Source organism: Rhinichthys klamathensis, unplaced genomic scaffold (assembly GCF_029890125.1).
Source record: "Rhinichthys klamathensis goyatoka isolate OS25496 unplaced genomic scaffold, OSU_Roscu_1.1 h1tg000566l_1, whole genome shotgun sequence".
Lineage (NCBI taxonomy): Eukaryota > Metazoa > Chordata > Actinopteri > Cypriniformes > Leuciscidae > Rhinichthys > Rhinichthys klamathensis.
The window spans coordinates 1-14,811 of NW_026607032.1; the positions used below are offsets into that span (position 1 = coordinate 1).

The 14,811-nt window shown below is 36.8% G+C and overlaps 1 protein-coding gene across 1 annotated transcript; it reads right to left on the reverse strand.

The window, feature by feature from the left end:
• Window positions 1-5,310: 5,310 nt before the first annotated feature.
• On the reverse strand, window positions 5,311-14,811 carry cop1 (COP1 E3 ubiquitin ligase). Its single transcript, XM_056239476.1, has 18 exons — window positions 14,232-14,811; window positions 13,363-13,422; window positions 13,170-13,267; window positions 12,937-13,001; window positions 12,690-12,809; window positions 11,979-12,047; window positions 11,821-11,880; window positions 10,185-10,276; window positions 9,961-10,018; window positions 9,735-9,849; window positions 9,520-9,655; window positions 7,889-8,032; window positions 7,672-7,780; window positions 6,564-6,645; window positions 6,347-6,463; window positions 6,141-6,258; window positions 5,739-5,863; window positions 5,311-5,506 (listed from the first exon to the last, which is right to left on the reverse strand). The coding sequence occupies exons 1-18, from the start codon at window positions 14,513-14,515 to the stop codon at window positions 5,340-5,342; spliced, it is 2,019 nt and encodes a 672-aa protein (XP_056095451.1). The 5' UTR covers window positions 14,516-14,811; the 3' UTR covers window positions 5,311-5,339.

Genomic DNA, 14,811 nt, shown 5'->3' on the forward strand with positions numbered 1-14,811 from the left:
CGAATTCCAGGGGCATACGCTTCCAAACAAACCCTAATAGCCGACTTCCTGTTGGGCTGGGGTAAAAAGTAAAAGTACAAAGGATATATGAACCGATGAGATCTATATGTGTACCGAGTTTCATATTATTACATGGAAGCGTGTTTGATTTATGGACCAAGTTTTCGGACCCCGTTCCAGGGGGCGCTGTCGAGCCCCCCTGCCACGCCCGGGTACCAGCTTCAGCCCGGCCCTGATGGCCGCGGGGTTCTGACCAGTGTGCAAAGTTTCAAGAGTTTTCGTGCACGTTAAGAGCCCCAAAAGTGCCCGAATAGTCGATAAAATAATAATAATAATAATAAATATAGCTGCGAGCAGCGATTACGGGCCCAAGCCGGTGGCACCGCAACCCCGGTTCCTTTAGTTACCTAAAGGCACCGGGGTGGCGGTGCCGCCGGCTTTGGCCCTTCATCGCTGCTCGCAGCTATATTTATATATATATATATATATATATTTATAAATATATATATATATATAAATTATATATATATATATAAAATATATATATATATATATATATATATATATATATATATATATATCACTTGCCTTACCTGATTAGAACAATGAAAACACTAAAAAAATAACTAGGGAATCACTAAACCGAGAGAATTAATCTGTTTTGATGATACACTCAAAATATTACACAAGCAATTCTTTAAATTTAATGATATTCAGAACAGAACAAGAATAAAAAAAAACTATAATTAAGAAATAACCGAAATAATTGAAAGCGAAAGTGAAAGTAGGTGGTGTTTGGCTCACGTAACTCTCTCATTAGAATCAAACTGTTTCAACATTTGCGATGTATTTGGATGCTAAACTATTCTTCATTATGGGCTTTGTACTTCACTCAGGTTTCAATATGTGTGTGTGTGTGTGTGTGTGTGTGTGTGTGTGTGTGTGTGTGTGTGTGTGTGTGTGTGTGTGTGTGTGTGTGTGTGTGTGTGTGTGTGTGTGTGTGTGTGTGTGTCTGTGTGTGTGTGTGGGTGAGGTGCGGGTGCGGGTGCGATTGAACTGTTACACATAAAAACATACTCCGTCATTTTGTTCATAGAGGACATCATTCAAACTGCAAAGTGTTTACTTATATTTGTGTACACTCGCAATAAAACACAACAAAGTGCTTTTGTCAAACTATAAACTCTTGTCAAACTGTAACCTACAACTGTCACCCAACTAAAATCACAGGCACACACTGTCTAAAAGCAAAAAATATTTATCCAACCCCATTTAAAACAGTCTGTGGGTGCCATCTTTTGGACATTCACCATATCGCATTGATTTTCATTTATTGTCCTCAGAGCCCTAATCTGTTTATTTTTCAATTACACATTCTACATTGATTAAAAAAGAAAATTCTAATGTGTTTTTATTTTATACAGGAATAAGTTATTTATAATTCAGATGAGAATAAAGTTAGTGTTAGTTCAAATTTTAAGGAAAACAAATACATTGATCTGAAATATAGCACATTCATCTCAGGTTAAATTACCAAACATACAATCTTAATTTAATTTAAAGCAAACGATACATTTAAAATATATGGGTTGTATGCATATTTTGGAATTAAAAAAAAAGATATATATCCAAAAAGACAAGGCCTTAAACTTGAACAAGGGTTAAACTCTTGTCGCTGTAAGAGACACAATGATTCAGCATTTTGAACGAATCGATTGACTCAAAGATTCATTGACCAATCCATAAACATGTATTGTCTCATTCATGAATGACTCAGTCGTTCGAACGAATCATTTGAACGAATGAATCAATGACTCACTCATTAAGACGGTCGCCTGGCGACACCTAATGACGGTTTAGTGTTATGTTTAAAAGTATCATTCTTTCCAACTCATATTTAAAACAATCTCACATTATTTAATGCATTGTTATTTTTCAGTGTAAACGATTTAATTTGATCACCCCTACCTAGAGTAACAGCCATATAGTGTCTTATTATTCTAAATAATTGAATTTATTGATCAAATTTACAAATTAAAATGAAAGATGAAGCATACATTTAATAAGACTAGACTAGGGGTGCCCAGCAGATATTACAATTGGCAGATTTAAATATACCATGGCCCCCCACCGTCAATTTGGTGTGTGTATAATAAAATCATTTAGTCACTACAATTAAAACTTGAACGTATTTGCTTACTAAATTGTGAGCAGAACGAAAGTTGCAGCAAAGATCAGCAACAGGAGTCAAAATTCATTAATCACGAGAGTGAAGAGCTGACTGGAAAAATTATGACGGAATATTTTGTGTAAAAGCGCCTATATAAGCGAATCTGTCATTTACTCTTTTGTTGTTGTGTTTTCCCTGAAAACCGGAAGCAATCGGTCCCCGATATGGCGCTAATTTTCAAGTGACACTAAAAAGTATGCGGCTGCACTGGAATTCATAACGGTGCGCGTCCATGGCGACGAGCGAGCAAAACAGAGCGAATGTTTTTTCATTTCTACTTCCATAGAAATTCATTCGAGCGCACTGTGAGCGCCACCACTATAAATGTCCGTGCGGACGTCCTTACTTTACTTTCACTTTTAACTTAGCGATTTAAAAGCCCCCGGTGTTACACGTCAAATAACCGGTGAGAAAATATTCTCGGAGTCACATAGGCTACCTAATATATTTAAATACAATAGGCCTACCTGATTTTGAACACAAGAGGGCAGTATAGCCCTATGTATTATTTGATATATTTATTTTTTTAACTGAATAGTGCATCCTGGCTGTTTTTAAACTTGTACATTACTCTTAAATTGAAAACAAGAATAAAATGGGTTTAGTTGTGATATTTGTATAATTTTATCTAGAAATAAATGGTGTATAATTAAATTTTTAGAAGATATGAGGCTTTTAGTGTTTATTTTTTTTTTACATGACTTTAATCCCTCGCCATAGCAAAACAATTAGAGATATTCAATAGATATTCACAATTATGCTTCTTTAATGTATTTCCATCATGTTGAAAAAGTTTGGTGGGAATAAAATAAACCACTTAAGAGGAGTGGGTAAAAATGTAGAGCCTGGTTTTGCAAAACATCCACATTAAGACAAAAATAGCCCACTTCCTGTTGGGCTGGCTTAAAGTTGTTTGGCCCGATGAGATCTATATATCGAGTTTCATAATATTACATGCAAGTGTGTTTGATTTATGGACCAAATTTTCTGACGAAGTTTATGGACCAAGTTAATTTAATTAATAAACTAATTATATAAAACTATTTTCAATGCACTACAATTCAACTGGTTATATGCCTTTACTTATTAATACAACTTATTTAAAAAATACAAGGCGTAAGACATTTATTTTCTTTTTTAATGCAGGCCAAACAACACAGCAGTCAAATGGTTAATCTAGCCCCCCTCCCCCTCCCCACACTCACAGACACACACACACACACACAGAGACGTAGGCTCAGAGAGAGAGAGAGACATAAAATGACAATTTTCAAACCAAAATATCTGACTTCCTGTTGGTTGGAGCTATTGAGTGTAAATTAGAAACTTGTCTGGCTGGAGGAGAACAATACACATACCGATTTTTATTACTGTAGATAAAATTAATCCCCCCACTTTTGACAAAAGGTGGCGCTACTGAGCCCTCAACACGCCCGTTTCTGAAACTTTGCACATGTCTACTGGCTAATAAATGAGATGTGTCTGTCGAGTTTCATGCAATTTTAAGCAATTTCAGGCATGCTAAAAGTCTCAAAAGCATAAAAAAAGAATATTAAAGTTTGATGCGTTGCCACGACAACAGTATCTAAGATATCAAGAATCCATTCACAGGTCTACATCTGCCGTGTGTTTACATTATAGCAGTGAAGTTTGAAGCAAATCGGGTTAAAATAAGAGGGTGATTTCAAAGCATTTTGAAAGTGACACACTTCCTTCTGCCAGTTGGTGGCGCTATAACTTTGACTCACAATAGTCACATCCATGTGATCGGCCTCTTACGACGAACACACTGCTGAAGTTTCATCAAGATCAGTTTATGTATGCAGAAGTTATAACACACTTCCTGTTTCCATTATTCGCCATAAATTCGTTTCCTCGCCACGGCCAAACCGTTCGAGATATGAAAAATCCCCTGGCAATTTTTCATCCTCAATGTCTTGACATCATGCTGACCGAGTTTCCTTGTGATTGGTTGAATTCTCTAGGAGGAGTATATCGAATTCCAGGGGCATACGCTTCCAAACAAACCATAATAGCCGACTTCCTGTTGGGCTGGGGTAAAAAGTAAAAGTACAAAGGATATATGAACCGATGAGATCTATATGTGTACCGAGTTTCATATTATTACATGGAAGCGTGTTTGATTTATGGACCAAGTTTTCGGACCCCGTTCCAGGGGGCGCTGTCGAGCCCCCCTGCCACGCCCGGGTACCAGCTTCAGCCCGGCCCTGATGGCCGCGGGTTCTGACCAGTGTGCAAAGTTTCAAGAGTTTTCGTGCACGTTAAGAGCCCCAAAAGTGCCCGAATAGTCGATAAAATAATAATAATAATAATAATAATCCTAAGGAAAACAATAGGGCCTTCGCCTTTTCAAGGCTTGGGCCCTAATAATAATCCTAAGGAAAACAATAGGGCCTTCGCCTTTTCAAGGCTTGGGCCCTAATAATAATAATAATAATAATAAATAATCCTTAGGAAAACAATAGGGCCTTCGCCCTTTGGGCTTGGGCCCTAATAATCAATATTATATTGCTGTAATACATCATTCAGTTTGGCCGTGTTCGGAAACCTAAAAACTAAAGCATTCTAAAGAGATATATTTTAAACATTAGTAAATATTTCAAAATTGAGAAAAATTCATATATTGTTTTTCATATCATTGTGACCCCGTGAAATTTGCCTACAAATTCTTAAAGAAAGCTAAGACAATTAAATCATTAATCACAAAATGTTGTGATCGTGACATCCCTGGTTGGTCCTCCTCCTAAAGAGGAGAGCAAACATTATAAATCTTCTTGGTTAATAAATACAGCACTTCACATGGTAAATTAGCCATGGGCTAAAAGAAGACTTTATAGCAATGCCTTTTACAGCAAACCACACTATTTAGACAGTGAAGCAGAGGAGTGTGGGTTTAATAAGCATGGATTTCTGAAAGCGGATGCACACCAACCTTCTTCCTACCCACTGCTCTATTTTACCCTGCCATTACTTGTCCTTGATGTACCAGCAAGTTCAGTTCTACTGTCCCCATGTGCCCCCATGGCCCTACCAGGTCATGTTCTACTGTTGGTTCTAGAAGAGTAAATGTAAGTGAGATAAGACCGAATCATACCCCATCAGGTAGAGCTCGCCAGCACACTGCACTGACAAATTCATTGGTGTCGTCCTCCTTCTTGTCCTTGTCCAACACACTCTTTACAGTGTCAAACTTGAAAGTCAGCAGCGTCTTAGAGAGCCCCTTGTAGTACAAGTACAGTGAGTTGTTTTCACTTCCTGTGGGTGGGGTATGAAGTGAAAGTATTATTGAGGGTTTTTACACCACATAAACATTTATTACAGTGTAAAAGTTTGTTTTATTCTCCTTTTTCTTTAATAATAAACTGATTTGAATGATCAGAGGAAGTTTAAATCAAACAGCATTATCACAACTTTGATTATAAACCAACTCAACTTGTTTTGTGCCAAAAGTAAACCTTTTTAACCGATTTTTCATAGTGCCACTCACCACATGCTACATAGTCTCCATTAGATGCCAGACCCACAAAGTTCTTCTCGTTGATGTGGCCTTTGAAGGAGCGCAAACAATGAGGCTTGTTCACATTCCAGAGTTTCAGCTGGCTGTCCGTTGAGCTGGGGGTGTCAAAATGTAACTTTAATGTTAAATTAACTCAAAAGTTGTTTGTAATTAGTGGTGCAACAGATCAGATTTCTCATGGTACGGTTTGGATCATGGTTCTAGTTGATTTAAAGATTAACCAATATTTTTGTAACACTGTAAACCGCTACTGTTCCAATAGCTGATGTTTTGTTTAAGCATCGTGATACAATGTACAATATAGGTAGTTACCATGACATGCATTTTCCACTGATAAAAGAAAAAGTACAAGAGTTTTCAATGTATACATACGCAGACACAATTTCTTCTCCATTGACAAACTTGGCGTAGGACACTGCTTTCCTGTGGCCTTTGAAAACCATGATGGGCTGCTTAGTGTTTCTCAGGTCATAGTAGTGCACACAGTGGTCTGGAAAGGAATAAGAATGAGCTGAAAAGTTTTACGATTATTGCGGGAAGTAAAACTTTTAATAGATCGATTCAAATGAATTATGTACCTGCACAACCAAAGGCAAGGTGATATCGAGAGGATGGACTGAACTTGACACAGCATACATTGGCCTTCGCTTCAATGCTGGCTACTGAATTGTCCAGGTTGGTGGACCACAACTTGACTAGGATAAAGGAGTGTATTCATAAGTATTTATAGAAGAATATTTCTGTAAGAATCCCAAATCAAATAACAATATCGGAACAGTTCAGTTGCAAAAATACCTTTTGCGTCATCTGATCCCGATGCTAAGAGCTTGGGATCCATGAGGTTGAAATCGACACTCCAACACCGCTTTTCATGCTCCTGTGAAAATCAAAATCTAACTTAGATTAAGTCTAAAGGAATTGCAAATTACACACGTCATGTGTTATATTGCATATTAAATTCAAAATTAACCCACAGCTCAATGTAAATATATTTAAGGCTGCAACAGCTAATCCAATTGATGATAAAAATAGTTTGTGCTTCTGTTTTAATCATTTTTTTTAGCACATAATGTATAGCATAGCCTACAGTACATTAATATGTATATTCATTATTTTTATATCCTTTAATTTGCACATTGTTCAGAATACGTTTATGTAAACATGTTTTCATAGTATATACATAAATGATTTTTTTTACCTCATTAATTGAAGAAAATAATCAAATTAATCATTAATCAAAACAAACATACAAAACAAATGTTCGGGGTCAGTACGATTTTTTTTTTCTTGAAAGAAATTAATACTTTTATTGAGCAAGGACAAATTAAATTGAATAAAGATCACAATAAAAGCATTTATACTGTTACAAAATATTTATATTTTAAATAAATAGGCTACTGTTCTTTTGAACTTTCTATTCATCAAAAAACCTGCACGTTTCCACAAAAAAATATTAAGAAGCACAACTGTTTTTAATTTTGATGATAATAAGAAATGTTTCTTGAGCACCAAATCAGTATATTAAAATCATTTCTGAAGGATCATGTGACTAAAGTTTTTGTTAATATTTTTTGTTATCATAGGAATTACATATTACATTAAAATAGAAAAGTGCTATTTTAATATTTCACAATATTACTGTTTATTTCTGCATATTAAAATCAAACAAATGCATCCTTGGTGAGCATAAGAGACTTCTTTTGAAAACATTATAAAAAATAATAACAGTATATTAATAGTACTATTATTTTTGCAATACATGTATGTTTCTTACAACTAAATATGACATGTAGATCTGTAATAGTTTGAGAGTTAATAAGGAAAATGTAATAATTTGCTCTCCTACTGAAAGGGGTGCAAGAATAATGAATGTCATCTGGTGCAGCCCTACACATAAGGGTACCTGGTAGACCTTTGACCTCTGACCCGTGAACCCATCCCAAAGAATGACAGTCCCCTCATAGTCACTGCTCGCCAACAGATTTTTGTGGTAGCTACTCCAGCTGATACAGCTGGAAAGAGACAATGAAACACAAGAGAAAATGTGACACACTGTTATGCCACTGCATAATCCACCAAGAACATTCAGGCCAACCCCTGATTTCAGATACTCTTTATACCTAATTTTGGAGTTGCATGTCATCTCGTTGACAGGATAATGAATGTCCACAGCATCCTGGATCACAGTGCCGTATTCAAACACTTTAATTTTCTTAGTGACACCGGCAATGGCAAAGTAATCACAGTCGCGGTCAAACTCAATGCTGCAAAAGAGGGGAAAAGAGAGGAGACAGAACAAGTGTTAACACACGAGTTCTCCTGACTGTGGCATGCTCATTATCTGCTCTACTTCCACTCAAACACAGACACTGAAAGAGACCAGAGCTGTAATGCATCCAAACAGCCTCTCAGCCGCCTAGGTGATCAGATACAAGGATGTCTGAAAAATGTGTGTGTGATGAAAGCCGAACAAGGTTCCATTGCTAGTTGAGGATTGGTGTAATATTACTGAACATTACATCAAATATGAAAATTACAGTTGGTTTGAGCCAATGATTACATTTATAAACCCAATTCTATGGTTGGGAATTGAGAACTGAACCAATTGATTTATACGACGTTCAGATTCGTTAACAGTTCCTGAACGTCTGCCATCTTTCACTGATGCGGAAGAAACAATTCTGAAACACTCAGATAGTGTTTCCTGCACTGTTAAATCTGAAGAAGAAAGTACCCTATGAAATATACACTATTGTTTATAGGTTTAGGGTCTGAATAAAAAATAAAGTTTTTGAAAGTCTCTTATGCTCATTAATTATTTGAACAAAAATACAGTAAAAACAAAATTATATATTGTGAAATATTATTACATTTTAAAATAACTTCCTATCTTAATATATTTTTAAATGTAATTTATTCCTTTTAATTTTTTATTACTATTTTAATTCCTATTTATTCCTTTTGTAGTTACTCTAGTCTATCACATTCAGAAATCATTCTAATATGCCACTTAACATTAACATGTGCAAGTAACACTTTCTATTATCAATGATGAAAACAGTTGTGCAGCTCAATATTTTTGTGGAAACAGTGGTACATTTTTTTCAGGATTTTTTGATGAAAAGAACTGATCAAAAGTGCAGTATTTAGTCAAAATCTTTTAATTTCTTTCCCATAAATAGCCTGAATTTTGTTCTCTGACATTGTCCTAGCTGGTAGCTCAAAACAACAAGCATACAGCGAGATCTGTAGTCCAATTTGTTTTTTTGTTTTTTTTTAATGAATCTGTCAAAGCAATTTATAAATAAGCCGAACAAATCAGCCTACCTGGCTCACTCACTCACTCAATTTATCAGCCGTAGTAGTTTTGAATTAACATCTAATTCACCATTAAACCACAAGCTATTAATTTCAACAATAAATAAGCTGAGAACTGTCAAGGTGTTATGTTGTATTTAAGGTTTAGAAGACTGTAATTAATGACTGATTAATGAGAAGTATTAGGATGGAGATCATGAGATATTACATTTAAGAAAAACAAATAAGAAAAAACGGATATACATTAAAGCACACCTTGAAACAGGCCACAATTCCAACTTTTGGAAAATAGTCTTCAAAATGCTCAGTCAGATGTTATTCAGTAATACAATACTACCCTCTGCTGGTTACTTCAGAAAAGGAACCGAAAAAAAGATTAAAGTCCAACAACATGTGGTCTTAACCCACTTCAATTAAGTTTTTGGAACCTTACCTGGACACAATACTGGAGCCATTATAGAGGTCACTAGCGTAGGAGAGGGTGGCCAGAGGCCTCACAGAGTTGTAACGGGTAAATTTTGATAGACACTCCATGAAATCATCCAGCTGGTTAACAGTCCTGCTGTCATCTATTACCAAGAAAAGAGATTGTGTAATAACAGTATTACATTTTTTTTTAATAAACAACATTGTTTTGAATCAACCAACCCGTTATGCGAGACATCCTATTGGAGAAATAACACTGCTCTAGATCCTCAAAGTGTGCCGTCAGTCTCTTCCGCCGCGACGCCAGAGTGCTGTTGTACCATGTTTGTCTCTTACCCTAAAAGTAATAACAATAAACAGTGAATATCAGCATTACTCCAAGGGATATTAACCAGCTATAACAACAAACGGGAATAATTCATGAAAAACAACAACAAAAACAAGTTACCTGCGAGCTTCCACCAAAAGGGGGCTGAATGTATTCTGGGGGGTCTATTATGCTACTGCTGTAGACAAACAAGATTAGAATTTTTTTCATCCAAAAATACTGCGTACATAATAATTAGGTTAGCATCTCATGTGTGCAGAAATGACATTAATTTCTTTGTGTGAAATACTTTTTAATGAGGAAAAAAATACTGCGTGCACCTGCAGTATAAAACGCAGTCTTACCTGGGTGCAGGTGAGGGAGCTTCAAACTGAGGTACAGTACTATCTAAATTGGGGTCCATGTCACTCACTGGTGAGTACATACCGCTCATTTCCTTAAAAAATAAATCATACGCATCAGATGTACACTACTGTTCAAAAGTTGAAGGTCAGTGACACTTTGATTCAGCAAAGACACAAACTGATCATAAGTGACAGTATACAATTATATTACAAAATATTTTGTATTTAAAATAAATGCTGTTGCTTTGGACTTTCTATTCATCAAAGAAATCTTAAAAACATATCGCAATTTCCACAAAATCATTCAGCAGTACAACTTTTTTTCAACATTGATAATCACAAATGTCTCCTGAACAGCGAATCAGAATATTAGAATGATTTCTGAAGGTCATGTGACACTGAAGACTGGAGTAATGACTGCTGAAAATTCAGCTTTGCCGTCATAGGAATAAATTACACTTTAAAATATATTCAAATATAAAAAAGTTATTTTAAATTGTAATGGCATTTCACTCTATTCTTCTTTTTACTGTATTTTTGATCAAATAGTAAATATATAAGACTTCATTCAAAAGCATTAAAAAAAAAATTACCAGCTCTAAACTTTTGAACAGTGGTGTATAATCGTATATGTAAATATATTACTTTTCACACCCATAGATCGTTTTCTTCGTTCCAAAAAAAACCTTGCATTTTCTCCTTGGTTCGGTTCGCTTTCACAAGGCAACATTTTAAAGCGTACCAAAATGTGTTTATGCAAATCACATGGGAGTAAAATTGTCCCCTTATTGGTCAGAGTTCACCTGTTCCTCTGCGTCAAGAAGTAACAAGTTCGCTTTGCGGGCTTATTGTGGCTCTATCTGTAGCTGTCGTGACACACGCAAACACTTATATGAACGTAGCCTTGATTCCCGCTCTGACTGATAAATTATATACATTTAATTATATTGAAATTCTCTCTCTCTCTCTCTCTCTCTCTCTCTCTCTCTCTCTCTCTCTCTCTCTCTCTCTCTCTCTCTCTCTCTCTCTCTCTCTCTCTCTCTCTCTCTCTCTCTCTCTCTCTCTCTCTCTCTCTCTCTCTCTCTCTCTCTCTCTCTCTCTCTCTCTCTCTCTCTCTCTCTCTCTCTCTCTCTATATATATATATATATATATATATATATATAATTTAGAATGCAGTTAGAGCGGGAATCAAGGCTTCGTCGGGGCAGCATTCTTGCAATGCACGGAGAAGAGCAATTACATAGATGAAGAGGCTTTGGTTTTCAACCACAAAAACAGAATCAGATTCTGCTGCATTTATATAACATTTCCCGTTATGAATTATGATACTGCTTGGTGATACTGCTTTCTCACCTCAAACAAAACAACCCCAGAGTTCATTTTCAATCAGACTTGACCACCTCGTTCAGGCGGTCTCGGATCGATTGTTTTGGTACGGATCCAAGCACAATTGCCGTGTTCATGTATGCCTAAATTAACCGAACTAAGGGAGAAAAACGCACCAGGTTCCAAAACAAATGCTCCAAACGACCAAGGTGTGAAAATGTCCTTAGAAAAATACAAAACATCTCTATGCTAGACCATAAAAATAAATGTCCTGTCTCTGACAATTCTGGGTCACCATACTAAACTGACCTCAACTCGTTTGATATCCTCTTCCAAAAAGTTCAGTTCTTTTTGTAACTGCTCCAGTTGCTGTTGAAGTAAAGACAGGGAGACTTTATGAGTTAATGACCTCATAGCTGTCAACTCTGCATTATTCAACATTTTAAAAATAGATGTGGAGGCTAAACCTCTCTTTTATTTCTTCTGGCTTCTTTCAGGAATTCCATTAAGATCTGGCGCTGAGCAGCTTGTGATTCCTGTGAATAGAGATCAGTGAAAGATCAGCAAAAGATGAGCAAGAAGTTGAGGGGGTTGTGTGCCTTTATAAGACAAATTATTATGGCCTATCATGATAATCAGCAACGCTTCCAGGCTTTTCACACAAGCAGCTTTAAGCGAGAAATCTTTTAAGCATTATATGATGCTTGTTAATGCTGATTAAGTTTTAATAAAAAGTTTATATAAATAGATCACATTTAACCTTTGACAATCAATCAGACTTACTAACTGCAGGTTTTGACCAATGTATATTCCTTCACAAGAACTCAGTATGTGCCATGGTGCAGGTGGTAAAATAGCGGTTTGTGGTTTATTTGGCCTTATATTTGTCACAGCAGTTACACTTTGGAATTTAAAAACAGTGGTATTTCACATTAGGGCTTGAGTGAACATAATTTAGGTCAAATTTGGGTTTATTTTTATCCACCGAAAACAAAATCTACAGAATACCAATCTCCAACAATCCTAGGTGTTTCAACACCATAGGCAGGCAGCACTTTATAGTCAGTTTCAGCTGAATGTGAATGAACCGCTAATATCAAACGGCTATTCCCAGGGTGTCTGAAGAACCCAGAAGTGTTGCATCAAGCACCAGTAATATTATCTGTAAGTATACCAACCGCCTCCAGTTGTTTCTTTTTTTGCAACAGGTACTCTAATATGTAGTTGACATTGGCTAAATCCATATTCTCTTGATCTGCACCAAGAACGTCTTGGAAAACCTGCCATTTGGTTCCATTCTATAACCAGCATATGAAACAAACAATAAGACATCATTTTTTGTGCTATAAATTATCTGCAAAAGTCAATCAAATGTGTTTAAGAAGTTTCCACTCATTATACAAATGGTGAGCTGGGTGCACGTACAGGATGATCTCGTTTCAGACGCTTCTCTTCAGATCTCTGTTTTTGTTTCAGGATCAGTTCATTCACTGTAAAACAATTAGAGAATCAGATCATCTTCTAGCAATTCTCAGACTGAAAAAAATATCAACCAAATGTCTTATTTGATATAGAAATATATACTTTATGTGGTAACAATAAGGTTTGAGGACATCAAGTATGCAAAAAACAACTGACATGCATTAGCATACACATACCCAAGAAGTTGGGGTAAAGTTGATCCACATTGTCAATGATATAATTGCATTTTGGGCATCTGTTGCTGTCCTCCAAACTCTGTCGTATACATTTATAACTGAATAGAAATGAAGACATGATTATTTAATCAAAATCTATAAATGTTCTGGAAAATACAATAAATTATCGGTTTAGAGAACAAGTGCTTCTCACCAGAAACTGTGGCCACACTTTGTCATGTGAGCTTCCTCTATCATCTCAAAACATATAGGGCTGTTGAGAAAAAAACAAACAAAAAATCATGACACATGCAAGGCTTGCTTCCCTTTTCGAACACATCAACAAAAAGCTGAGACTTGACTGTTGTTTTGAATTATACCGTAGAGTTTAAAAGTCTTGAGACCACTATTCAAAATTATTTTAAATTTCAATAAACACATCACAAATTATATTCTCAGCATAATTTTGACTGAAAAGGTAACGCATAATTATTTGAACACACACCCACACGCGTCAAATCAAAATTATTTTGAGTTTGTCAGATACAAGTTAATCATTAAACTTGTATGACTTTCTGGGATTGTTGACAAAAAAACTTTTTGACAACAAATTGTCAGTTTCTAACATTATGGCCTGGTTTCACAGACAGGGCTTGATTAAGCCAAGATTAGGCCTTAGTTCAATTAGGGCCTTTAAGTAGCAATTAATTATTACTAAGACATTAAGTATCGAGACAAAACAATGGCAATGACATATTTTAAGATATGCCAGTGCAATTTGCTTTCAGTTAAAACAGCTCAAACATGCACTTTAGTCTATAGGCTTAAACCTTGTCTGTGAACCCGGGGGTGTGTAATATCTGATTTTGTACTCAGCACACAAAAAAAGGAAATCATACAGGTCCAACAACATGATGGTACGTAACCTAGTACGTACGTACACGATTACAGATTCCTTCATGGGGGAACTATCCCCTTTAACACCATGTTGACAATTATCAATTAGCTTCATCCATGGAATTAAATGATTAAGTGCGGAGTAAATCACAGGATTTGCCAGATGCAGGGACTGCAGGGACTTACCATACAAAATCGTTACTCTTGTCCTCATAGGGATTGATCAGACCGTTGTACAGGGGTCTTTTCCTGCTTGACGAGGCCAGTCGAGAACTCTGTCCCTCGGCTACCGAGCCCAGAGTCCGCGAGGACAACCCGTTACCCGAGCTGTTACCGTTCTGAGCGCCGCTGCCCCCGCTGTTCGCTCCACCGGCTCCGCTGCCACTGCTGCTGCTCATTCCCCCAGAGCTCGTTCCGGGGACGGACCCCGCTGCACCGCCGGACTGCTGCTGCTGCCGAGTGCTTGACATGATTGAAGCCGCTCGTGCACGTCGGAAGGCCAGAGCTGAAGCTAAAGCTGCGGGGCTTCACCGCATCCGGGCGGCTGTGGGAGGTAACGCTAACAGGCTAAAGCGTCAGAGATGAGAGAAAATAGCCAGAAACTTCCAGCAAGCGCACTGCTTGCACTGACCGGCGCTTATTTGAGCACAAATGAGACGGCTCTTCAGCATGCAAGTTTGTATTGGGTCAGTTCGATGCTAATGTGGATTTGCAGCTCCGCAGAGATTTGTTGACAACTCTGAGAGCTTTAGAAATTTCAATCCAC

Excerpts from the sequence above, each read along its gene's own strand:
- cop1 (XM_056239476.1), bottom strand. The coding sequence starts at position 14,515 with ATGTCAAGCACTCGGCAGCAGCAGCAGTCCGGCGGTGCAGCGGGGTCC. Across the intron at positions 7,781-7,888 it reads ACATGCAACTCCAAAATTAG|CTGTATCAGCTGGAGTAGCT; the intron begins GTATAAAGAGTA and ends GTCTCTTTCCAG. Across the intron at positions 6,464-6,563 it reads GGGATCAGATGACGCAAAAG|TCAAGTTGTGGTCCACCAAC; the intron begins GTATTTTTGCAA and ends CCTTTATCCTAG.